General features: G+C 34.4%; 1 protein-coding gene across 13 annotated transcripts in view; it reads left to right on the forward strand.

The window, feature by feature from the left end:
- The window catches only part of UNC79 (unc-79 homolog, NALCN channel complex subunit), a 318,327-nt gene that overhangs the window by 189,832 nt on the left and 102,501 nt on the right, over nucleotides 1–25,994 (forward strand). For 8 of the 13 annotated variants that reach the window (XM_074289679.1, XM_074289683.1, XM_074289680.1 and 5 more), the window contains 9 exons: nucleotides 1,807–2,093; nucleotides 4,459–4,641; nucleotides 7,880–8,042; nucleotides 10,648–10,797; nucleotides 11,382–12,605; nucleotides 16,580–16,687; nucleotides 20,065–20,181; nucleotides 24,260–24,343; nucleotides 25,725–25,827. In XM_074289679.1, the coding sequence (XP_074145780.1) occupies nucleotides 1,807–2,093; nucleotides 4,459–4,641; nucleotides 7,880–8,042; nucleotides 10,648–10,797; nucleotides 11,382–12,605; nucleotides 16,580–16,687; nucleotides 20,065–20,181; nucleotides 24,260–24,343; nucleotides 25,725–25,827 (2,419 nt within the window). The remainder of the gene's footprint in view (nucleotides 1–1,806; nucleotides 2,094–4,458; nucleotides 4,642–7,879; nucleotides 8,043–10,647; nucleotides 10,798–11,381; nucleotides 12,606–16,579; nucleotides 16,688–20,064; nucleotides 20,182–24,259; nucleotides 24,344–25,724; nucleotides 25,828–25,994) is intronic. The other 5 variants (XM_074289684.1, XM_074289688.1, XM_074289692.1 and 2 more) reach the window with 3 other exon arrangements.

Here is a 25,994-nt window from a genome sequence, read left to right on the forward strand (position 1 = left end):
TGCTTTTTAAAGTACTTTGCAAATCTGTAAAAAGTATGACTTCTTGCTATATTGTTTTCTTCTAAAAGGGGTGAGACCTGAGATGTGTCTATAATTTAGTCATATTTTATATATCCAGGCCCTTTTTGGTCTTAAAACAATCCTATTAAAAAAAGTTATATTGTATTTCTTAGATGCAGCAGATGTATTATTGCACAGATAATGGTCATCGTAATAATAATCCATAACCTTCATACTTATATCTCGCCACCTATCTGAGCCTCAAAACAGTCTTGTGAGGTAGTCAGGGTAAGCATTATTACAATCTCCCCCTATTTAACAGTTAAGAAAACAGGCTTGGAGGTGAATTTAGACTTGCTCAAGATCTCTTGGCAAACAACCTGTTTAGGCTAAAATTTGGATTCAGATCTTGTGACTCCAGGTGCAGTGTGCTTTTCATTTTTCCAGAATCCAGAGCGCTAGAACTTGGAGAAATTTTAGAATCTATTTGATCCCACCCCACAGTTTTACAGAAGTGGAAACTGAAGCTCTTCATGTAAAAATGACTTGTAATTAATTTATAGTCAGTTATTGATCCAGCTAAGATTTGACATCAGATCTTAAAATTTCAAGTCCATTTTTTCCCTTTATTCCATTTTGTCTATTGATGTCCTAGAATGAATATGTTTATTATGCAATAAGTGCTTTATCTTTGTTTTTAGATCTTAGACCAATATTATATTAAAAAGAGTTTAATTAGTCAGATGAAATAAGCACATTATCTTTTAGGCAGACAATACAATGTTGCTTATATGAATGATAAGTGAAAATTTGAGGTTTCTAGGTGGTTTAGTGAAAAAGAATTATGGTCCTGGATTCAGAACAAAAAAGAACTGCTGTAAATATTTTTGCATATATAGGTCCTTTTCCTTTTTCTCTGATCTCTTTGATATTGCTGAATCAAAAAGTATACATTGTTTAATACCCATTTCGGTATAGTTCAAATTTGTTCTCCAGAATGATTAGACTAATTCACAACTCTACCAGGAGTGAATTAGCATCCCAAATTTTCTACATCCCCTCCAGCATTTATCATTTTCCTTTTCTTTCATGTTGGGCACTGTGATAGGTGTGAGGTAGTATTTCAGAGTTGTTTAAATTTACATTTCTCTAATCAGTTGTGATTTTTATTTGAAGTGCTTAGTATGAGGCAGTCAAGGAGAAATCTAAACAACAGTTAAGATAGGAATTTAGATTAAGAATTTTGTGTGTGTCATAGATTCCTTTGGCAGTCTAGTGAAGCCTATGGATCCCCTACTTTGAATAATATATTTAAGCATAAAACACAATGCATACTGTAACAAAGGAAATCAGTTATATTTAAATATTTATCGAAATATTTTAAAAGGTTCTCAGATTGCAGATTAAGGAACACCCCTCCCACCGCTTTATTGATGCTTTTTCTTTGTGTTTACAAGTAACATCATGTAACATGGACTATAGAATTTCATAAAGTAATATTCCCTTTGAAAACATACCAAATACAAAGTACATTAAATATTTGTTTTGCTTATGATATATGACCTCATTTCTATTCATGGTATCCTGTTTTATCAGTACTGCCATGATATTGCAAGATTGATTTGCTGTGTTATTTGAAGGATAGAAGGGTCTGCCCCTCCCCAGCCAATGCTTTGCTTTTTTGGGCATAGTATGTCTTTATGTTTCTTGTTGAGAACTGAAATTCCAAAATATCATGGAAGCAGTCTTAAGTTAGAGATCATGAAAACTTACAGAGCTAACAAATGACATTTCTTATGTTGACAGGGCAACAGTCTCCTGAGAATGATAACACGATAAAGGACCTGCTTCCTGAGGATGCTGGGATTGACCATCAGACAGTCCATCAGCTGATTACCGTTTTAATGAAGTTTATGGCTAAAGATGAGAGCAGTGCAGAGTCAGATATCAGTAGTGCTAAGGCCTTTAACACTGTCAAACGGCACCTTTATGTTTTACTTGGTTATGACCAGCAAGAAGGATGCTTTATGATTGCCCCTCAAAAAATGCGCCTCTCGACTTGTTTCAATGCATTTATTGCTGGAATTGCACAAGTAAGTGTAGTTTTCATTCTCAATAGAATATTTCAGTTAGGTAAGCCATGGATTAGAATTAGTCATCTTCCTGACTCTATAGCAGAAGCAATTTCTAAAATGTGCAGTCACTGATTAATAACATTCATTCAACAAACATTTTTAAGCACTTACTGGTTATACAACATCGTGTGGGTGTCAGGATAGGTAGAAGTTAAGATAATACTCATCGCCCTGATGTGAAATAAGACAAACATAGAGTTGCAAAACAATGTGTTATTTACTGTCTGAAGGGGAAGGTTGTTAATGACCAGGAAGAATAGGACTGATTTCATGAAGGAGATCATTCATTCCAGGCTTTAAATTTTACAGGAAATAAAGGGAAGGAAAGAAATGCCAAATATAGATAAATAACATTCCGGGAAAAAAGCATAGAGGTAGGAATTAGGCTACCCTTAAGAGATAAAGAAGTTCACATTTATATATCATTTCATAGTTTTTAAAAAAAACATTTCTCTTAAAACAAGCCTGTGAAATAGGTGGTGTAAAAAATATAATTGACTCACTCCATTTTCCAGAGGAGATTTTGGGATTGGATAAGTCCCAGAAGAAGGGCTAGCTTTCAGTTAATACATGGCTAACCTTAACACATCAAGATTCTAACTGAGAACTGTGGGTACAGCTTCTTCAAGCCCATAAATATTTGGTTATATTAGGCAGGAGTTGTGCAAGGTTGGAAAAAATTAGGTAGAAGGAAATTTAATAATCCTTGCCTTCTTTCTATAATTGTCTTGTAAGTTTTCCTGTGGAATTTAATTTGTGGTGTCATAAAATACTTATATTCTCTTACCTTATGAACCCCTGAAGTTTTTTACAGCATTGTAAAAAGACTTTAATGTATGGTCATATAAATTCCTCAGCACTAAAAGTGATGCATACATACACACACATATATAAATGATAAGCATATATTTTAATCTTTATTTACATATATATAATTCCTTAGTTATATATACATATTAATAATTTTTCAACTGCATTTCTATTGTAAGACCTTAAAACTGGTCAGAGAACTCAAAAATTCTAGAATCACAGAATCTCAGAAATGGAAGTAACTTTTTAGATCAGTGTGTTAGGTTATTCCAGCATTAGAACAGAAATTTCCTCTACAATATTCTGGTCAGTATAATTCTCCTTATATAGCATCAATATAGTTTTCTATTACATTTTGTACTATAGTTTATACAATTAAGTGTTTTCTAAAATTACTTCTGATAATGCTGATAGATCAATATATGTTATTCATTCATATGTGGCGATAGAGGGTATGCAGTATTATATGCCAAAGCAAGGGAAGACTTGAACTCAGACCTCTAATAGTATCATATAAATGACAGCCTTGTGGACAATTCATTCATTTTTTCATTCATCCATTTATCTCTCCTTCCATTAATTATTTGTTGAGTGCGTACTATGTATAATACAAAAATGATTAAGGTGAATAGCCCCTGACCTCATATATCAAATATATGTATATTTAGATTTATAGACATATAAATGTATTTGTAACTTACAGATATTAGTTCATTACATATATTTATATATGTGTATGTCTTTTTATATATATGTATATAAGTATGTGTATATATATGTATATAAGTATCACTGTAAGGATTTCTTACTTATGTAGATTAAAATTATTTCTACTACCTATCATATTAGATAGACTTGCCTGGAACACTGAAATGTTAAATGATGCTCCAGGTCACATGACCAGTTTATGTCAGGTGCAGGACTCCAAGGTCAACTCTCCATCCACTACATGCTGCCTTTCATTCAGAGCTAGATCCAATCCAGAATGCCTAATTCCATATCTAGAACACTTTCCCCTATAACAATGGCTCTAGCTATTGACTCAGGAAAGTATAGAAGTCAGAAAACTAGATAAGTAATTAGATAGCTCACTCTATTCTCAGTGATGACTAGTTCTGACATGCCATAACTTTATGATGCTGTGAGGAATATATAAGTAGTGTAGGTAATTCATGAGTAGAAAACAACTGTGGGAGGATTGGTCAGGGAATACTTCATGAAAAGAGTGAGAATTGCATCTTCCTTGGGGAACTGGCACATTTAGCCTTGTATTCCAGCTGCTTATGTTCATGTCTTATTAGAGTGTCAATTACAACAGGGACATTGTGATTTTTGTTTTAAACATCTTTTTACATCTTTATCTTCTGACAATGCTTTAGGACTTTGCTAGATGTTTAATATCTACTTAGTGAAGGAATTGTGGGAGTGAGAGCACCATTAAGGCAAAGAGAAGAGGGAGGGTAAGCTCGAATACTTCTATTTGCTTTCATTGTTCAATTTATGTCTATTTTAGGTGATGGATTATAACATCAATTTGGGAAAACATCTTCTTCCTTTAGTGGTTCAAGTGCTTAAGTATTGCTCTTGTCCTCAGCTGCGACATTACTTTCAACAGCCGCCTCGTTGCTCCCTCTGGTCCTTGAAGCCTCATATTCGGCAGATGTGGTTGAAGGCCTTACTTGTTATTCTTTATAAGGTGAGCCACCTTTGTAACTTTTCCACTCTGAGCACAATGATCCTTTTAGGGAATCTGGCATTAAACAGTACTTGGGCAGCTATTCTGCAACTTCAGGTGTGGTGTTAATGACCCTCCAAAGAAAATTAGCCTTATGTAATTTGGAATTGAGTTTTATGCAGATAATTTGGAGAGAGTTAAAATGGAGTGGCTAAAATATTTCAATATCCCAATAAATATTTATTTATTAAGTACTCAATGCAGAACACCATGCTAGATATTTTGAGGGATAGACACATTTTAGATGAGACATAATCTTTTTTCTTAAGGTTCTTACAATCCAGTAATTTTTGTGAACTCCTAGAGTTTATAATGATTACTGACATTTATTAAGACTTCAGAGTTGTATTATCTCATTTTATCTCTCACAGCAATCTCGAGGGTGAGGTTATAGAGGCATTATTATCACATATATTTTACAGTTAGGAGAACTTTGACCTAGAGGTCAAAGTAAAGTGAATAGTTCAAGTTCATACAGATAATGAGTGTGAGAACCGTTTTGAACCCCAATCTGATATGAAATACAAAGTTCTTTGTATCAAACTGACATCTGATATTAATTGGTTGTCTAAAAATTTAATAAAAGAAAAGTAATATTACAACTAAAAGTTGCCTTTATAGGAGCTATGTTATAAGTCAAGATTCATTTTTAGGTAGCCATAATTAAGACCACAACATTTTAAAAGAGATTTTAAAATAAACCTTAGACTATAATATAGAATATTCCTAGGCTGAACTAGGCTAGTCTGTCCTGTGGTCAAATGATATTACAGTGGGATTTTGTTATGCAAATTTAGGCAATGTCCTATGTTTGAAACCTTTGACTCTTCTTTTCCCTTTTTTCTCTTATCCAGTCAATTACTTTGTCCAATGATTTTCTCTTTTTAAACCTATTTTGAATCCATTTTTCCCTCTCTGTTTCCACTGTTACCACACTAGTAAAGACCTTCATTTGACTAAATTATTGTATTAGACTCCCAGAAGAGCTTTCTGCCTCAGATTTATTTTCCCTTTAGTCTTGTCTTTATCTTAGAATGTTCTTTAGTATATCTAGATTTGGATATTACATTCTTTTTGCTCAAAAAACTTCACTGGCTCCCTATTTTTTCTAGCATAATTCAAACTCCTTTGTCTGTAATTTAAGGTTCTCTACATTTGGGCATTATTTTACATTTCCAACTTTGACTCATATCATTACTTTCCATATACTCTTTTTTCTAGGTAATTAATAATTTTTATTAATTATGACTAGCAGATAATTACTAAAATGGTCATTTGACTTTATCTTGTATATCAAAGATAATTGGGGAAGCTCTCCTTAGGCATATATATATTTATCCTTGGAAGAGTGGGTGCTTCCTGACAGGTAGAAACTAACTCTGATTGGTTAACAATTAATCAGAGAATAAATATAACAGGTAGACCTATTCTAATGAGGGACTGAGGGGCTTTAATCACTTTTATTCCTCACTACCCAGATCCATCCCCAGCCTTCTACAATCTAGATAAAGAGATTTTTATACCCCATCCCCATGTACTCTTTAGCAAAATTGTTTTTTTTTTTCCTACTGAGTGAAATGAGCAGAACCAGGAGATCACTATACACTTCAACAATGATACTTTGTGAAGATGTATTCTGATTAAAGTAGATATCTTCAACATAGAGAAGATCTAATTCAGTTCCAGTTGATTAATGATGGACAGAAACAGCTACACCCAGAGAAGGAACACTGAGAAAGGAGTGTAAAATGTTTGCACTACTGTCTTTCTACCCAAGTTACTTATACCTTCAGAATCCAATTCTTACTGTGCAACAAGAAATTTGGTTTTACACACATATATTGTATCTAGGTTATACTGTAACACATGCAAAATGTATGGGATTGCCTGTCATCTAGGGGAGGGAGTAGAGGGAGGGAGAGGAAAATTTGGAAAAGTGAATACAAGGGATAATGTTGTAAAAAAATTACCCATGCATATGTACTGTCAAAAAAATTATAATTATAAAATTAATAAATTATAAAAAATTGTTTTTTTCTCCTGCTTCCAGAATGTAATGTATATGTTCCAGCTTTATTGGGCTGTTGCTTATGCCTTCTTCTTTAAATACTATATTTTTACTCATCTTTCAAAGCCTAAATCATCTTGATTGTAAAACTCCCTTATCAATTATGAACTTCATGCCTTGAACCTGATGCAAGTTAACATGAAATATTGTTTATTTATTTATGATTTTATTTAATATCTCTATACTAGACTGTGAACTTTGCTCTCTATAGTTTTTACCTTCTTTTACAATTTTATTTCCTGTTAATCCCTTTCATACATAATCTGCTCTCATTAAGCTAAATGGCTAGCTTTTTTCCACGTGTAATGTTTCATGCCCTACTTCTTTGATTTGTATTAGTGTTCTTGAATTTATCTATTGTATGCCCTCCTCATTTCTGCTTCTCCATAAAACCTTGCCTGATTTCTCCCTCTCCGTCTCTCCCTCTCCCTCTCTCCCTTTCCCTCTCTCCCTCTCCCTCTCTCCCTCTCCCTCTCTCCCTCTCCCTCTCTCCCTCTCCCTCTCTCCCTCTCCCTCTCTCCCTCTTCCTCTCCCTCTCTCCCTCTCTCCCTCTCCCTCTCTCCCTCTCCCTCTCTCCCTCTCCCTCTCTCCCTCTCCCTCTCTCCCTCTCCCTCTCTCCCTCTTCCTCTCCCTCTCTCCCTCTCCCTCTCTCTGTCTCCCTCTCTCTCTCCCTCTCCCTCTCTCCCTCTCCCTCTCTTCTTCTCCCTCTCCCTCTCTCTCTTTCCCTTTCCCCCTCTCTCTCTCCCTCTCCCTCTCTCCCTCTCCCTCTCCCTCTCTTCTTCTCCCTCTCCCTCTCTCTCTTTCCCTTTCCCCCTCTCCCTCTTCCCCCCCTCTCTCCCTCCCCCTCTCCCTCTCTCTTTCCCTTTCTCTTTCCCTCTCTCCCTCCCTCCCTCCCTCTTGAAATTACTTTATATTACTTTGTATTTATATGATTAGTTATTGTATCCTCTCAGGAAATAGTAAGTTCCAGAAGGAAAGGGGACTTGATTTTGGCATTGCATACCTAGCTTCTAGGAGAAAACCTTGGATATAGTAAATAATCAATAAATATTTTCAGAATAAATTAATTCACAATATTATTGTGAAATATTTCACATATTTGCCTATAACATATTTCATTTTATTATACAGTATCCATACCGAGATTGTGATATCAGCAAAGTTATGTTACATCTGATCCACATAACAGTCAATACGCTCAACGCACAGTATCACAGCTGTAGACCTCATGCTACTGCAGGACCTTTGTACAGTGACAACAGTAACATCAGCAGATACAGTGAAAAAGAAAAAGGTACTTTCAGAACCTGAATTTTATTCCCTTTTCTGCTTAATACACTTTGCATGATATGTTTGAGAGAAGGGACCTTTAAGAGTTAAGCTACATATTGATCCTACATTTCTTTTTAAAACTTTCCTTCCTAACACTGCTTTTTGCATTTTCAAATGCTCCTTGAGGAGAAATTACCAGTCTCTTTTGACATGAATTGTATTGTTCTCTATGATTCATTTGATATTTAAATTTTGTATTTAATATTGAAGAAACCTTTGTGAATCTTTTCAAAACTGTTAGGAAATTTCTTTCTTTGACATACCATGAAAAAGATGTTTTGTTTTTCCAGCACTTTAAGGAGTCATCATTTTGAAATTCTCAAGTTTGTCTCTGAAATCATAATCAAAAATTTAATGGATTTTAGGCTTGAAAATATCTCCTGTTTTCATCTATCATAATAAATGGTCTGTATTGGTAATTCAAGGTTCTGTTCATAGTAATAGCTAATGTTTTAAAATTTGCAAAACACTTTATTTTTTTTATTTCATTTGCTCTTTCGTGAGGAAGTAAATCATAAATATCTTAAGCATACAGATTATAATAACCTTGTTTTACTAAGCATTTTGCAAGGTAATTATTTTTCTTGAAATTAAACAATAAATCTTAAAAAAGAATGAAATTAATATCAGAAATTCTGATTTGAAGCAGCAGATTTGAAGAACAGAGACTTTTTCCACAATTAATGCTAAATTGACTTCATCTGAACTATTGGGGGCTAATTGATGTTTTAATGAATTTTGGGGCTACAGATAACAATTTTGAAAGAACCAAACACTATTAGTTCACCTTGGTGGTAATAGTTCACTATATACTGAAGTTAGAGTATTTTTATATGATTCAGTTCAAAGTTCTGGGGCAACACTAGAGTGGGGTGCATGGGTCAAGTGGATTACTAAGGTTACCAAAAATCTTCTCTGGTTTGGCCCCTGATTTTACCTAACCTCTTAGATGTTCTATAGATTAGCTTGATCTGGATACTGATTTTTACCTCCTGTTTTGGGACAAGGGTTGGACATATTTTTATGTTCATTTACCACCTTAAAAAACAATATTTTCAAACTCTGGGAATGGAATTAAAAGGAAATCATATATTCCTTGAATTTTACTTTGCCAAATGGAGAGCTAAGATGTGGAACCAACATATCTGGTATTGTCATATAAAAGTAGATTTGGACATAATTTTTTTCGAGTAATGACAATAGCAATTCTATATCTATATATAGCTCAGCAGTTGGGCCTTAAAGGCAAATTGATCGTAAGCATTTATTTTTCATTTCATTAAAAAGTTCAACATATGTAGTTTTGTCAGTGGATTTTGTTTGATGTCAAATTAATTTGCAGAATTTAAGTAAGGTAAAAATGATACCTTGAAGTGAGATTATTTTCCCCTTACTTTGGTTACCCTGTGGTTATTATTAAAAAAAATGGTTCCAGAAACCAGGTTATACTAAATTCAGGCCGAAGGTTATTATTTAATTGTGAATAAACCTACAAAATTGCCTTTGAGATATATAAGACCTGATGAGTAAGAATAGAATGCCATTTTTGTTAATCATGGTGTTTGATGCATGTCAGTACTTTTTTTTCTTGCTAATTTGTTGCCTTTTGGGCACAATAAAAATATGAAAGAAAGTGGACTTTCTGAAAGAATTCTCTGGATCTTTGCTGTTTTCACCATTAAATTGCCTATGGTCCTATATGTGATTTAAAAGTGGCCTATGGGAGATATAGAGGATTTGGCATTCAGACAAGGACACTAAACAAATGAATGTGTGTGTGTGTATGTGTGTGTGTGTGTGTGTGTGTGAGAGAGAATATATGTGAGAATAAGTCTGATGCTTAGGACTATTAAAAAACCAAGATGCTTTGGGAATCTCATGACGAATATTACAGTAATGTGATAAATACCACAGAGAAAGAATCTTACTTGTATTAGGAGATTTTTTTTTGTTTTTTTGTTTTTGTTTATTTTCTCTTCAGTCCATAATCATTTGTGGAGCTTTTGAGATAACAAATGGCTTTTATAAGCTTTTTATGTGTTGTGTGTTTCATTATCAAATGTAGAGTACAGTATTTTGCATTTACAAAGTTAAAGGTGCATGTAGTGCTAGGCTGTGTCTATACTAGTCTTAAGAACCCTGAAATAAAAAAAAAATCACACATTCTAACGTGATCTTATTTAGTTTAATTTTCTTTTGTCAAAATAGACTCAAAAACTTAGAAAAAACAAAAAAAGAAAATAAGTTGGTTTAGCCAGTTTCCCAAGCATAAAGAAAAAGTATCATGCAGTTTTAAGAGCATTTAACAACTCTCTTCTCCCATTTGACCATATTGGGGTATTGAGAAATGATGCAATAGCATGAAGTATGATGGGCAACCTCTTGGTAGGTTGCTGCATTTTTTGAAATCTGGAAATAGTACTAAACCATGACTTAAATTACACTGATATAGATGCTTTCCTCAAAACTTAATTTCATAAATGATTTCATGGAAACACTAGTGTAGACACAGCCTAAGAGATGGTGGAGTCTCTTAAGTGTAATTATGACTTTCTCTCCCCAATTAGAGGAAGATAGTGTTTTTGATGAATCTGATATTCATGATACACCTACTGGACCCTGCAATAAGGAGTCTCAAACTTTTTTTGCAAGATTGAAAAGGATAGGCGGCAGCAAAATGGTGAAATATCAACCGGTTGAGATGAATGTGCAGAGAAGTATGAAATTTTTTATATTAGTAATTTTATGCAGAAATGTTGTACTCTACTGTTTGTTTTAGGCTATAACTTACTTTGATTATGTTATTACACCTTTTTTAATACTATTGATTTTGATATATATGTATGCACAAACAGTATATATATAGATATATTTATATATATACGAGAATTGACAGATACATCATTAATTGTCATGATTGTCTCAGAGGGCCATTGCTTAATTTGATTTGTTGCAAAATGTTTGCTTCTCTTCCACACAACCTGAATACAGTTCCTTAGATCTGATTCAGCCAAACAAACCCCATCTAGGGCCCAACTGAACAGAGCTGAGGAATTATTTGGAAACTTAATTGTCTGCAAAAACAAACTATAGAGGGTCACTTTGGCTCTGCCATGGCGCAGTTCTAATCTTGTTCTTGCAATTAGAAAGCCTTGTTAAGAACTTGCCCAAAAAGTCAGATTTCCCCACTGGTAGTGCTGGGATTGTGGATTATGATTTATGCCAATTATGTGCTGGAGCATGAGGGGAAAAAAGTGAAATCGTCAAGTAAAATAGTACTAGCTTTTTCTGTTTTAATCAGGTGAAATAGAACTGGCTGAATATAGAGAAACTGGTGCATTTCAAGACAGCATTCTACGCTGTGTGAGAGAAGAAAGCATTCAGAAAAAAAAGCTGCGCTCTTTAAAACAAAAATCTCTTGATATAGGGAATGCAGACTCCCTGTTGTTTACATTAGATGAGCATCGTAGGAAGTCCTGCATAGACCGGTGCGATATAGATAAGCCATCTACCCATGCTGCTTACATCACACACAGACATAATGATTATGGAAGACCCAGACAGAATTCTTCTACCAGGCTGGACAATGCAGAAATCCCTGAGAACCCTACTGTAGAGGGTTTTCAGGAAACCAGAAGACCAGTAATACCAGAAGTCAGATTAAATTGCATGGAGACATTTGAGGTAAAAGTTGATTCTCCAGAAAAACCTTCTACTCCTAAAGAGGATTTAGATCTTATTGATTTGTCATCAGATTCCACATCAGGGCATGAAAAGTGCTCTATCCTCTCCACATCAGACAGTGACTCTCTTGTCTTTGAGCCTCTTCCTCCTCTCCGAATAGTGGAAAGTGATGAAGAGGAGGAAACGATGGAACAAAGTACTGAGGGTGTCTCTACTAAAAACATTTTGTCTTTTCCTTCAACTCCCACTGGACCATCTGTGCTCAGTTTAAGTACAACTCCTCTTGTGCAAGTTAGTATAGAAGATTGCTCTAAAGATTTTACTTCTAAAGACAGGAGAAATAGTCAGTCATCAGGGAAAAAGGAACCCCCTCCCCTGCTTTCTGAAGAGCCAAAAGATGGTGAAGAGTTGTCAAAGATGGAGGCACTTCAAGAATTTTCCTGTGGTAGCCCTCTCACTCTGAAGCAGAAGCGAGACCTTCTGCAGAAATCTTTTGCCCTTCCTGAGATGTCAATTGATGATAGTACTGAGATTAGCATGGAGGAAGAAAAGGAAGGTGAACAAAGCTCAAGTTCATGTGCCAAAACAGTCCTCCTTAAAGTTCCTGAAGATGCTGAGAGTCAGTCTGAAAGTGAAAAGCCTGATGCTGGTGCTGAATCTGACACAGAGCAGAATGCTGAGCATAAGACAGGAGAGGATGGAACTGAGGAGTCTGAATTTAAGATCCAGATCATACCTAGGCAAAGGAAGCAGAGGAAGATTGCAGTCAGTGCTATCCAGAGAGAGTACCTGGACATTTCCTTCAACATTCTAGACAAACTGGGAGAGCAGAAGGAGTCAGGTAAGCACATTTCTCTTCCTTCTGCATAACTACACACATGCCCACCCTCTGAGTCTTTCCTTAAGTTTGTGCACATGTGATAGAATTCCAGCCCTGAATATGCATCAAACTCTTTATTCTTATAATGTCAGTAAGCTGACATTATAATTGCTTCAGAAACCACCCTGACTCCCTCCTGCTCCAAATAGCATGCTGGATTCAGATGTGGTTTTACTGGCTGCCTACATGTCATACAGTCTTTGTTGTCTTCTAAGCACTACAGTCAACTCTTAATTATCCATGTTTATAAGAGAGAATTAATATTCCTAAAGCTTTGAGCCACTTATTTTGCTTCTTTTCTTCACAAAAGCTGCTCCAAGAAGCAAAATAGATCTCCATTTTTTCCTGTACACCCATTAATGAACAGTAAGAGACCTCAAAGAAGGAGCAGAAATGAAGGTCTTCAGATAAGTTATGGGACAGATGAAAAGGCCCTGAATTATTGAGAGTTGACTGTATACTCATTTGAAATTCATAGCTGATTATATATTTAGCTAAATGTGCAAGGATTTTTAGAAATTCTTAGCTATCAGGAATCAAAACACTTTTAGTTACAACTAATGTAATCCACAGGGATCAAGATTCTTATATTTAGATCCAGGGGCATGTATATGCTTAATAAATACCATTTGATGATGACAGTATGGTCATGACACTACAGTTCTTTGCTTGAATGGCATTTTTAATGTTCTCCAGGAAACACAGTTTCTAAGTACATCAAAGTGAGCAGTTCAGGTACCAGTAGACCTATATTATCTTAAAATATTTCAAGTTTCCTGAAATACTAACATACTGCTGCTTGCGTATCTCTCTCTCTCTCTCTTTCTCTGTCTCTATCTGTCTGTCTCTCTTTCTTCTCTCGCTGTCTGTTTCTCTTTGTCTGTCTCCCTGTCATTCTAATTTGTTACCAGAAGAAATAGAACTTATTAGAAATGATCATTTCCAAAAAACAGTAGCTATAGAGTTTAGAGCTGGAAAGGATTTTAGCAATATTATCTATTTTATACCTCCTCCCAAATCCTGTTTTATAAAAAGGCCTATGAAGGTCCAGGGAAGTTAAATCACTTACTTGGACAGACCCACAGCTAGAAACCCAGGTGTTTTAGGTTCAAATCCAATGCTCTTGCTATTATCTTATGAAAATAAATGACATGTAGGCACTCGTCTCCTTTGGCAACAATCTCTGTTTTTAACTACTTATTTCTTGCTCTGTAGGGTGCTAGATACTATTCTTGAGTTCCTACTAGTGTCATGGAGAGTCATAGAAATTACAGCTGTCAGAGATCTTGGATATCACCTATTCCAACTACCTCATGCTAAAGATGGGAAAACAGGCCCAGAGACGCCAAGTGATTAGCTCAAGCAGGGTCTCTTTGCTATTTAGTAGCAGGGCTAGGACTAGAATCTTCAAGTCTTCTGACTCTTTTTCCACTATAGATGGTACATAATAAGCAATTGCTAACTAAATGAATTTACAGAAGATAGAAAACTATATCTGGCATTATTAAACAAAGGCTATGATGACTTTTAAATAAGAGTACCTTTGGGCAACTTAGAGCTAGACTTATTATTGCAGCCAGAGAATTACTGTCTTATCTTAATGATAGTTTGTCACTTCCTCTTTCTTAGTTGCACGCGTATAGAGTACAGAAATGTAGTAGCTACATAATCTAGGCATTATATGCGAGGTGTCTTTCTTATTCATCCTTATTCATATCTATCTTAATAATTTCATTCATTCAACAAGGAAATCTGCTGATATTGAAAATAGAAGGCATAGTTCCTCTAATAGAGTAATAAGAGAGATTAATGGAATATTAGAGCTAAAAGGCACCTGAATATACATCTGCTGAATGTTAGGATATAATATATAAAAATGCTAATTTGGGAAAAGGGCATTTGAGTATGTGATCATAAAATATTAGAGCTAGATGAGAACGTTTGAGCTACAATGAATTGTTTCCTTTTACAGATAAGGAAAATGAGACTGAGGTTATTGATATGCTCAAGCCATGCAGAATTCATTTTTGATAACGTTTTATTCTCTGCAAAAGAGGAAGTCAGCAATAAACAAAGAGAAGGCAGAGTAAAAACTTGCCTAAAATAACTCAGTAACCTAATGGGTAGATTTTGTTTTGCTTTGTTTTTCAAGTCAAAATAATTTTATAAGAATGGGGAATTCCCAGTAAAGAAGTAGCCTTTCTTATTCTGAGGTCAGTTCTTTATCCATTACATTTCACTTTCTCTCAGTGACATACTTAAGATTACTGTTAGACAATAAGGATTGTATTTCAAGAGGAGAGTACAGCTAGAATTTCTTTTAAAACCATTTAATTGAGGAATTGATAGAATGTGACTTTTAAACCTTCTTATCATGTTATTTTTATTGATAGTCTTGTACTTTACTGAAAGAGAAGGAATGAATGCAAGAGGAATATTTATCCTAAAGAGAAAGCCTGGGGGAAAAGCTGGTTCAGAAAATCACTTTTGGGAACAATCAAAAAAAAATCTGTTCTTTGGGGATGAATGAGGATAAAAAATAAGTATGAAGGCAAAGCTGGAACTTCAATACAAATCTTCTGACTCTAGTCCTAGTTGTGCTTGCCATTATCCTCCTATTCTTTTAATGAACATAGTCATTTTAGTTGTTGTTATACTATAGTTTCTATGAATGACCACTAATTCTTAGGAAACTTTGTAGGTGGAGGCCAACTACCAAGTGTCTGCTTACTATCTGAGGCATTGTGGAAAACCACTTTAAAAATGGAAGAATTCTTGAAGCAGTCTATGTAGATAGCACTTTATATCTGGAATTCATGGTAGTATCCTAATCTAAAGCTAATTAAAAATGTTTGAGGAAAGGCAAAAGTGCGGGGATATATCTCTTAGAGTAAAGCAAATTGACAATCTCAGCTAGGATTTAGAAGGAAATATTTAAACTTGAAAAAAAGTAATAAAATTATCTAGAAATCTCTTGATGTTTGGGATTTAATCAAGAACTACCAAGGTTGCAACATTTCCAGATAAAAAAGTAGTTTTTTTTTTTCCTATAAGAATTTTAAAAAGTACTACACTCTGGGGCTGTTTAGTATAGGAGAAAACTATTCTGCCCATCTTAGCTGAATCTGTGAACATCACAATATTATACTGTATTGTATTGGTGAATATAATAAATAAGGATGATTCCTACTTAATAAAAGTTTAAATGCTTTTATATTTTCAAAATTTAAGAAATTTGGGAAGTATATGATATATTTTTTAGAAAATTTCAATCCAAATAATTAAAATAAAAACAAAATTTTTAGGTGCTTAAATAACAATTTATTAGCAGAATAAACTGAATTCATTTCCCATTGATTCTGGGCAAATGAGAAGAAAATGAGAAAACCCTTTTCACCTTGGAACAATTGGCATATTGTTGTTAAATAGTAGAGGAAATAAGAATATCTTGCCACTTGCTTATGAAGTTTGTGCTTATGAAATAACAAATACAAGCCATGAATTTATTTAACAACTTTGGGAAAAATCCCTTCATCCTTCTGGGTATCAGTTTCCTGCTCCATACCATGAAGAAGTTAGATTAGATGAGATTATCTAAGATCCCTTTCAGCTCTGACATTTTAAAGTATTGTTAGATGAACAAGGTCATAAAATTTGTTGATTTGTCCAGGATTTCAGATCAAATCACCACTCACACAGCACTGAGCAGAATCTGCCTTTTAAATGCTTTGGGTGGTTTTCTCAAAGAACAGGTTCACAAATAGCAAAAGTGACTTGAATACAAATCTTTATGGGTTCTCTAGTCCTACCACTAGAAGATATGTGAAGAGTTGAGACTCTCCTGAAAATATAAGGGACAGAAGAGAGTGAAAACTATTCTTGGATTATTTTCTTCAGTCCATTTTTGAGGTTTTAAGTAGTATTTCTTTTCATAGATCCTTCTGCTAAAGGACTTTCAACTTTGGAAATGCCCAGGGAATCTTCCTCTGCACCAACTTTAGAAGCAGGCGTTCCAGAAACAAGTAGCCATTCTTCTATATCAAGTAAGATTTTCATTGACTTCAGGATATGAATATAATTATTCCATTCATCACATTGGTTTCATGTTATCACCTGGTACATCACTCAAAATTCAGCCTCTATATGGAAGTATATTTTATTAATACCTTAAGTTTCTTTGCTTTTTACCTGTTAGTTAGAGGTCCTAAAGCTTAACATGATATAGTATTGTTCAACATCTTGAGGGGATCAGTGGGCCATATGGATCCTGGTTTGTTGCCAACCAAGCTAATTAGCCAAGAGAAGAATTATAATTGAGTATGACCTTTTATTTCAAGTGAAATCTACATCCAATCTGCTGTAGAAATAATAGTTATGGCAGATTGTTCTGGAGCTGTCATAGATACTACAATTAAAAAAGTTATAGAAAAAAATCTTACTTAGAATTGTCTCCAAGATTGCTATTCTCTCCTCCTCAACCTTTCCCAGATTTTATATAAGACAAAATGATAACTGTTTCCAGTTAAATTAGGTTTTTGTTTCAACCCACATATTTTGGTCAAAAAAAGAAAAAATATATAATTTAGAGTGGTTCTTAAAAATGTTTCCATACTGCCCTATTTTTTTTGGCCTTAGATTTTTTTGTCCATAAAGACCTTATATCCTGTGAAATAATATTCCAGTCAAGCTGTGATCTCAGTAGTTATAGGGGGGTTCCCTGTAACAATGCAGACAGCCTATCTATGCCTGCCCAATCTATGTGACTTTTGCCTTTGTGTTCCCATAGGTTCACAGATGATAAATTGAAAGTAAAAGATATTGGAAATTTAACTCAAGCAGAACCATAGAATCCAACATTTGAAGGAGCCTCAGAGGTCTGGCCTACCTAATTAGGAATGATATACTTCTATAGGAAGAATCCATGACACTAGGAAGGCTTAATTTTCTGATCACCTCATTTTATTATTGCTACTGTATAAAAGGAAAAGGAAGTAACATTTGTATTTTAAAACATTAAAATCATTTTTGGTTTGAGGATTATACAAAAACCTTTGGAAAGATGAATTTGGCCCACTTGCTATAAATGACTGAAGTTACCTGATGAATATGGAATTTACCATCCAGTGGAGGCAGCCCATTCCATTTTCTACAGCACTAATTATCAGGGAGTCCTTCCTTATTTGAGCCTGAAATCTCACTCTTTAATTTATACTCATTGGCTTTGGTGCTTCTCCTTTCAGAGTCATGTTGACTCATTCTAATTTCTATATTTCATTACCTATTAGGGTGTTTTGGTCCATAATTTGACAATGTCATTTTCTCTGTTTGAATATCTTTTTATTTCCCTGTAGATAAGAACATGTTAATATTAGTTTTCACTGGGTCCACCCTGAAAAATAAGGATGTCCTGAGAAATGAAATCCTTTATTCTAAATGCCCATATTAATCTCTACTATTTTAGTGGAGTTGTTTTACTTAGAGCTATGAAACAAAGTAAGGATAATCTAAGAAATCATTTCTTAGATTTTTAACAGTCACTTATACCCTCAACAATGGATGAACTGTCAGTTCTGTATCTAGTTCTATATCTAATTACTTTTATTTCATCAAGAGAATGGGTTTGATAACTGGATAAATATCCTTTTTAAAATCAAAGCAGTAAAAACTGAAAGGTTTTTGGAGGGCTGTTTTCCTTTCTGTAGTTTTATGAAAGGAGCCTCAAAAACTAGATCTTTCAAATCCTTGGTAGAATTCCAAGCTGGGTATATTTTAAGAAAGCTCTGAAGGAGAAAATATTGAATTAATTTAAAATTATTAATAAAGCTAATTAACTCATGTGCTTACTATAGATTACCAATAAATAAATCTTGACCATCAGAAGCATTTATTTGGCATCTATTTGTACTAATGAAAGTAATTTTACAAACTTATATAGAGATAGGAAAAGTTCCTGATCCCCAGTACTAATCATCTTAACAAAAATGGTAGTAATTAGAGAAAAGAATTTTGAGACCTGAAGCCCTTCTATGATTGAGTAATCTTTAAATTTGTTAAACTTTTAAAATGTATATTGTCTGATTTTGGGTGTTTCTTATGCTTGTATATGTAGGAAAAATTCATATGTAGAACTGATTTATCTGTGACAAAAAATTTTAAGGATAAAGAACATCTAGATGAAATCTTAACAGCTATTTATTGAATTCAGTTTTCTGAGGTAGCAATTCAGATAAATATAACTCCTAATAAGGTACTTTTTTTTCATGAACAGAGTTTGTCTTAAGTTTTCTAGTCAATTTCCCATTTTATTTGTCTGACACAAGAATCCCACTCTTTTGACCTGGGCTCAGTGTCATATAATAGTACTAACCATATCATAAAAGCTAAGCTAACAAACTGTTAATGCCATTCAAAAAGAATCTGGAAAGTGATTTTAAGTTGTCATTGTTGAGAAGAATATCAGTCATACTTTACTTTAAATGATTTATATTTAGTCGTCAATAATTTATGATCATGTTTTATTGCCAGAGGGTACATTTTATGTCTTGAGAAATAGAAAATATGCTAATATGGTGCCAATCAGCTAAACACCTATAGATATTCATATGTTCATTAAACTTGGAGAAAAAATGATGGAATGAGTATTTCAGAATTACAGGATGATAAGTGAAATGTCATGCTGAAACAGAATACAAAATTCAAGAATTCTTAATTCTTTAACTTACTTAATGAAATATTTAACCCATGGATTTCTATATTATTTTCCTAGTTGGAGGAACATGTCACAAACTGCAAAAAATAGTTTACTTCACTGGGGAAATATTTGCTAATGTTTCATTTAAAATTCCTAGGAAGGCAATTTTTTTTATAGTGGCAAATTTCAAATAATAGACCAATATTCAAATATTAATTGTAATATCTCAAAGATTGAGTCAATCTTCCTTAATTTTATACCAGTTCTTGACTTGTGGGATCTGTGAGAAGTCACTTAATTACTCTGTGCCTCAGTTTTTTCATCTCTACAACGGGGATATTCTACTCTCTCCTCTTCTTTCTTCTCTCTGGAATCTCATGGGAATGTTGTGAAGATTGGAGATTGACACACTATCTGGGAAGATTCATGAAACCAAAGAAAAATGAATTATAAAGTATAGGTACAATTTTTTTTGGTTGTTGCTTATATTCCCAGCTGACTAATAAGAAATTGCTAAGAATGCACCATCTCCATAGCTGAAAGGAAGAGAGTATCTAAAATAATATACCACAGTTATTCTTTCATCTGGACAGCAACATATAGTTTTACTGACCATTAATAAACTTCTGCTGAATGTTGAATTAATATTAGATATAAGATTTTCATTCCTATGTGTGATACTGAAGTTTATTTCCCCTCTGTAACCAATTTTTAATTTCCCCCATATAGCTCAGTATAGGCAGATGAAAAGGGGATCATTGGGAGCTCTGACAATGAGCCAATTAATGAAGCGACAGCTGGAACATCAGTCTAGCGCCCCTCACAACATCAGCAACTGGGACACTGGTGGGTTGAGCTTTTTCTTTTCTCTCTTTTCCCCTCACTCAGCTAACATCACTCTTGATATCATCCCCTATCTTTTATAATTAACATAAAGTATCTTTCCTGTCCTTCTGTTCAGGCAGTAGTAAAATAAGGCAATTATGGAATCTTTCTAAACTTTCCTAGAATCCTGGTGCCACACATCTTTTTTCTTTTTTTTGAGGGCCCCAAATTTGTTTTCATAAAGGCCAAGTGGTTTAAATATTCTGTTTTGTGATGTTACAAAAAAAGGAAAAATGTGTCATCCATAGTCCATTTTTCATTTGTCACTGACATTCATCACTGGCCACTAGGTTTATGGTTGATCAACAAGATCACCGGGCTGCCACAATGTGCCCTCATTCTCATATGATTTACTTGTACCTCATCCCAATTTTGTCATATTACATAAATCAGCCTAAATCCTGGAATTTTAGTGATAAATTTTGAATAGGAAATAAGTGCTTAGGTCTGTATTTAAAGCATTAAGTGTCAATATGCCTTTGTTTTGTGCTAGTTTTGGGGGTTCTATGCCTCAATTTCTTCTTTTCTACAATAAGGACAATAATATACCACTGTTCTCTTCACCCCCATATTCTAAAATGTTGCTGTCTTGAGCCAGGATTGCCACAATTTATGCTAGAAAATGTCTTATTTTTCCTATTTATAACATTGAAGATGATAATGATAATTATAAACATTATTATTTACATTTAAATAGTTCTTTAAGGTTTGTAGAATGCTTTACATGCAGGATGTTATCCATGCGATAAATGTTACCAGAATGATTATCCCCCTTTTATAGTTGAGGAAACTGAGGCTCATATAATTAATAAATATCAGAAGTGAGATTTGAACCCCAGTTTCTTCTGAATCCCTGTCTAGCATGTTTACCACAATATCATGTTGCTTAGGCCACGTGTAAATCTGTGAATTATCAATTTGCGATGTGCGGGCCATCATTTACATCATGCTACTTTAAAATAATAGCTAACATGTTTGTAGTACTTAAGATTTATAAGGCACTCTTCTCATAACAAGTTTGTAAGTTAGGTTTTTGCAAGTATTATCATCTCCATTTTACAGATGTGGAAACTGAGGCACAGGGACAATTGGTTTGCTCAGGATCACACAGCTAGTTAAGTGTCAGAGCCAGGATTTGATCCCAGATCTTCTGAGTCTAAGTTGAGCACTCATTCTACTTCTATGTTATACTGCTCAACTGATATTGATCATTACTTTGGGCTTATTGTTTGTTTTATTCTTTCATGATCAGAGATTTTTCATTTTCACAAAAACAAACGCTTGGTCATTGTACCAGTGATGTCCCAAGATCTGAAAGCTGACTTAGATACTTCATCCTATTTCTCCCATAAATTTCCTTCTATTTTGGGGATAGAATGTGCTGAATGCTGATATTTTCAGTGTATATCAGTTCCTAAATAATGTTGAGTTGAGATGATATATATCATTGAATGCACCAGAAAATCCTTCCATGAAGAAAGGGGATTCTTACTTCAGGTAAGGGATTCAATAAGTGATGGTCTCTGAGGACTCATCAAAGTATGACATTCTAGGATTCTTATATTAGGTAGTAGTTTTGCTGTTTGTGTGCCTATTTTCCTCTAAGTCTTCACAAGAACCCACATATCCTAAGTTAATTTTGCTATCCCTTTGGTATGAATTAATTCTAAGCCATATAGAAAAAGAAAGGAGGAAAAAACAAGCAACATGAATAATCTAAAAGTTATTAGCTCCTGAAGAATTAAAGAGATGACTGTCTCAAGGTATTTTTTCCCTTATAGATTGCAGAAAATCGAATAGAAAATATGATCAGAATGGTAGTTCATACATGGTCCATTGTATTAATGATAATTAAACTTCTGGCCCGAATAAGTAGATACTTTGGCTATGAGGATTCTGATTTTTCAAGACAGAGCAGTTCCTCAATTATCTTTATACATTTCTATAATCTTTAGTAAATGTTTTAGCTTGGATCACCTCTCCTGGGCAGTGTTAACATGTATGGTTCATTTGCCTGATTTTTTTTAATGATGGAAATTTGAATATAAACAAACTTTGAATCTACATGATACCAAATGATTTATTTGACAGATTTTTTTTTTCATTTCTCAATATAAGCTTTGGTGTAATATTTCATTCACACTCCCTGTTCAGAGACTATTTGAATTTTCTTCACTTCAGTTCTGTAGGCTATTTTTCCATCTTCTAAGTTCTCAAATTATCTTGGTGTAAGAATTCTATTTCTTCATTCTTGTTGTAAGCGGCCCTTTATAAAAGAGTCAGAGCAGTAGAGAAGAAAGAGCATTGGACTTGGATTCAGAACACCTATGCTCAAGTCCTAGCTCTATCACATATTAGCTTTAGATGCTTACTTTCCTTATTATGTAAGAATGGTTTTTTTCCTAATAAATAGGTTACTGGCTCATTCATAGATGCAAAACATCAGGTTAATATGATTTTCTTTTTTTTTCTCTTTTAATTCAATTAATTAAATACCTACTATTCACAGAGTATACTGTGTTGGGCATCAGATAGCAAATAAGATGGAAATTTTAGATAAAATATGGAACTAACTTGTCTACTTATTGCCTATGTGAATTTTGATAATAATAGCTACACATTTATATAAATGCCCACTATGTCCCATGCACTGTGCTAAGAACTTTACAATTACTTCATTTTTCCAATATAATAAATCTTGTGCCATTTTACAGATGAGGGAATGAAGTGAACAGAAGTTTAAGTGAGTTTTCTAATGTTACTCAGCTAGTAATGCCTAAGACTAGATTTGAATTTAGGTCTTCCTAATTATAGGTCTGGTGCATTGTCTACTGTGCCATCTAGCTACCTATGTGTAAGGAAGGTGTCCTATTCTAGGCACTGGGGGGAGGGATTGCAGTGGGGAGGGCACAGTTGGCAGGGTGGAGCAGGGGCATTTAGAGTTTAGTTGTTAAAAATACTACTATGTCACATTCATGGAACAGATTTCTATTCAAAGTCTTACTTATTTCTAAAAGAACAAGCTTTACAATCACAAGGGAAAGTAAAACTAATAAAAATCGCAACCCAGCAAAACAGATATTCTTAGTTTCATAACTTCAGGAAGCCCGAGGTTCTAAAGTTAACAAGAGTAGAGATAATCAGGCAAGGAGCTGGTAGGATTACAGATTCAGCAGGGGGCAGCAGAGAACCACTGATTAATGGGCAAGCTGTACCACTGTAAAAGAAAATGCAAAAACCCTAGGAAGTGCAGCAGGTGACGGAAGTCAGATTTTTAAGTGGACAAAGTCAAGAGAGAGAAAAACAGAATTTTAATCTGGCTAAGCAGCAGGCAGACATAATAGTGTCCCAACACAGAAAGAGACAGAACTGACAGTCTTTTGAGGGGATGCCTTTCCCCCCAGTCTCTAAAGAGGCATCTCAGAGCTTCCCTGTTGCCAAGGCTGTCATCTGACATCTGGCAAAGCCAGCATTATGGCTTCATCTCTCTCATCTGGATATCTTGCTTCTTTGCCTCATCATTATTTTCAGTTAATGTTTCCTAAGCATCCATCTTCCTTCCTTCCTTCTTTCCTTCCTTCCTTCCTTCCTTCTTCTTTTTTTTTAACTGTTGCTCTATATACATTTTCTCTCTAGTACAAGCTTATGCATGTTCTCAGGCCATTTTTCCTCACTTTATATCTGGTCACAGTCTTAATTTAGTTGATTTAAATTTTTTCTGATTATGTGTGTGTGTATGTGTGCATGTGTGTATGTGTGCATAAAACATTTCTTCCTGAGACCTGACATTGATGCTTTATCTCAAAGTAGAAGATCTTAAGTTTGAAATTTATTTAAAGACAGAATTCTTTAATGTTGTTAGGTGATCTCTTTTTGATGAATTCAATTTGCATGTTAATATAGCAGAACACAAAACTTTCCCTTACCCTAAGATCCTGGGCATTGCCTTAAAAAATTATCAACAGATTCATCAAATAATATCTTCATGTTGTGAACCATGCTGTAGCACTGGAGATTGAAATGCTCTGTTTATCCACAGAACAGATACAGCCTGGGAAGCGTCAGTGTAATGTGCCAATGTGCCTAAATCCTGAATTGGAAGGACCCCCGCTAAGAATGAGAGGTTAGTTCATTCTCTGCTTTTGCTTCTTGAGAGCACCACCGAGTGGAATTCAAAGTTTCTTGCCATTTGTGGTCACAGAGCTGGGTTTCAAGTGGTGGTAACCCACCAGCTTGTTCTAAGTCTATCTACCATGTCCAGATCGACATGACTTATTCTCCTCTCCAGACCAGGGAGAAGGTCAATACAAGTCCTTGCCTACATTCTACTTCAGACAGATGACAGAATATTTCCTGCTCTCCTCACTTTTCAAAGAACAAGAACAGGCTGATTTTCTATTTCAGTTTACATGTTTTTCGAAGTTAATGGCAATTCTGGTCCTTTCAGGATTTTCTCATATCTTCTTTTTCTCATTTGTTGGCCCCAAATGAACCTCTGTAAACAGAGGCCAAGATGGTCATAGCTAAATTTAGTTGTTTTTTCCCATTCAAATGGATTTAACACATTTATTAAATGCTTATTGTGCTAGCTTATGTGTAAGATATAAAAGGTGTTTTGTCCCCATGGAGCTTATAGTTTAGTAGATAAGCAAATAACTTTAACAAATAATATCATATGATAATTATATTATTTTCTAGGTACAAAATAAAGTATTATGTCAAAGGGGGAAAGTTGTTATAAACAGTCATGATTGGGGTAGGATCCTAAATATAATAGAATTAATAGCTATTAATTGCAAAAAAACTTAAGTTTCTGGGATTGTTCTATGCATTAGAATACCAGACTTGACTATTCCCAGAAGATAATGACATTCTCACAAGAACTAACAGTGATCTTTGCTTTAGTCTTTATTATTGACTTAGGGTCTTTGCAGTAGCCTCTTTACCACTTCTAGTACTCTGAACTTTACTTAGGATATATAAAAATGGAACTTATTAGATGGTGAATTTGAGATCATGTGGCAAAGGATTTTTCAATTGTTTTCTTTCTTTTTTTCCCTTCTTGGCTCTCTCTATTCCACCTCCCTTCATTATTTGCAGTCCCCATTGCACTCATGTCCATAACTGAAAAATAGAACTCCTCAAGGAGAGTTGCCTTCTTAGTGAGTTTATCATCATTTTTTCCCCCATTAACTCACAATTCTACCTTGGTGTTTGCAGAGCTGAGAAGGATAGAACAATAGTGGAATAGATAGGTAGCCAACTCCTGGAACTCTGTAAGGAAAACTGAACAAAATCATAGTTTTAAAAAAATGAATAGTTAAGTTTAAGTATTTTTTTTCAAAATGCAACTTAGGGTAACAAAAAGGGAGGAAATTTGGTTCTATCTCCATGAAACTGTATTATAAAGGGCTGGTTGGGGATTTTTGAAAATGAGAAAGTCTATTGTTAGGCAAGCATTAACCAAACTGTCTTCACCAATTGTTTCTTTACCATACTCTTAGGTGCTACTAAGTCCAGCCTGCTATCAGCGCCCAGTATAGTCAGCATGTTTGTACCTGCACCAGAGGACTTCACTGATGAGCAGCCCACAATGATGACTGACAAGTAAGCTTACACTTCACAATATTTTCACCATAGTTACAAGAGGTATCAGAAAAATTATGTGTGTCTGTATATATGTATATGTAACTATGAAACCTACAAATTAAAGAAAAAGGAACCATGCTGCGTATGAAGGCAGTGATTATATTGGTAATCATCAGAATGCTTCT

Source organism: Sminthopsis crassicaudata, chromosome 2 (genome assembly GCF_048593235.1).
Source record: "Sminthopsis crassicaudata isolate SCR6 chromosome 2, ASM4859323v1, whole genome shotgun sequence".
Taxonomy (NCBI): Eukaryota; Metazoa; Chordata; class Mammalia; order Dasyuromorphia; family Dasyuridae; genus Sminthopsis; species Sminthopsis crassicaudata.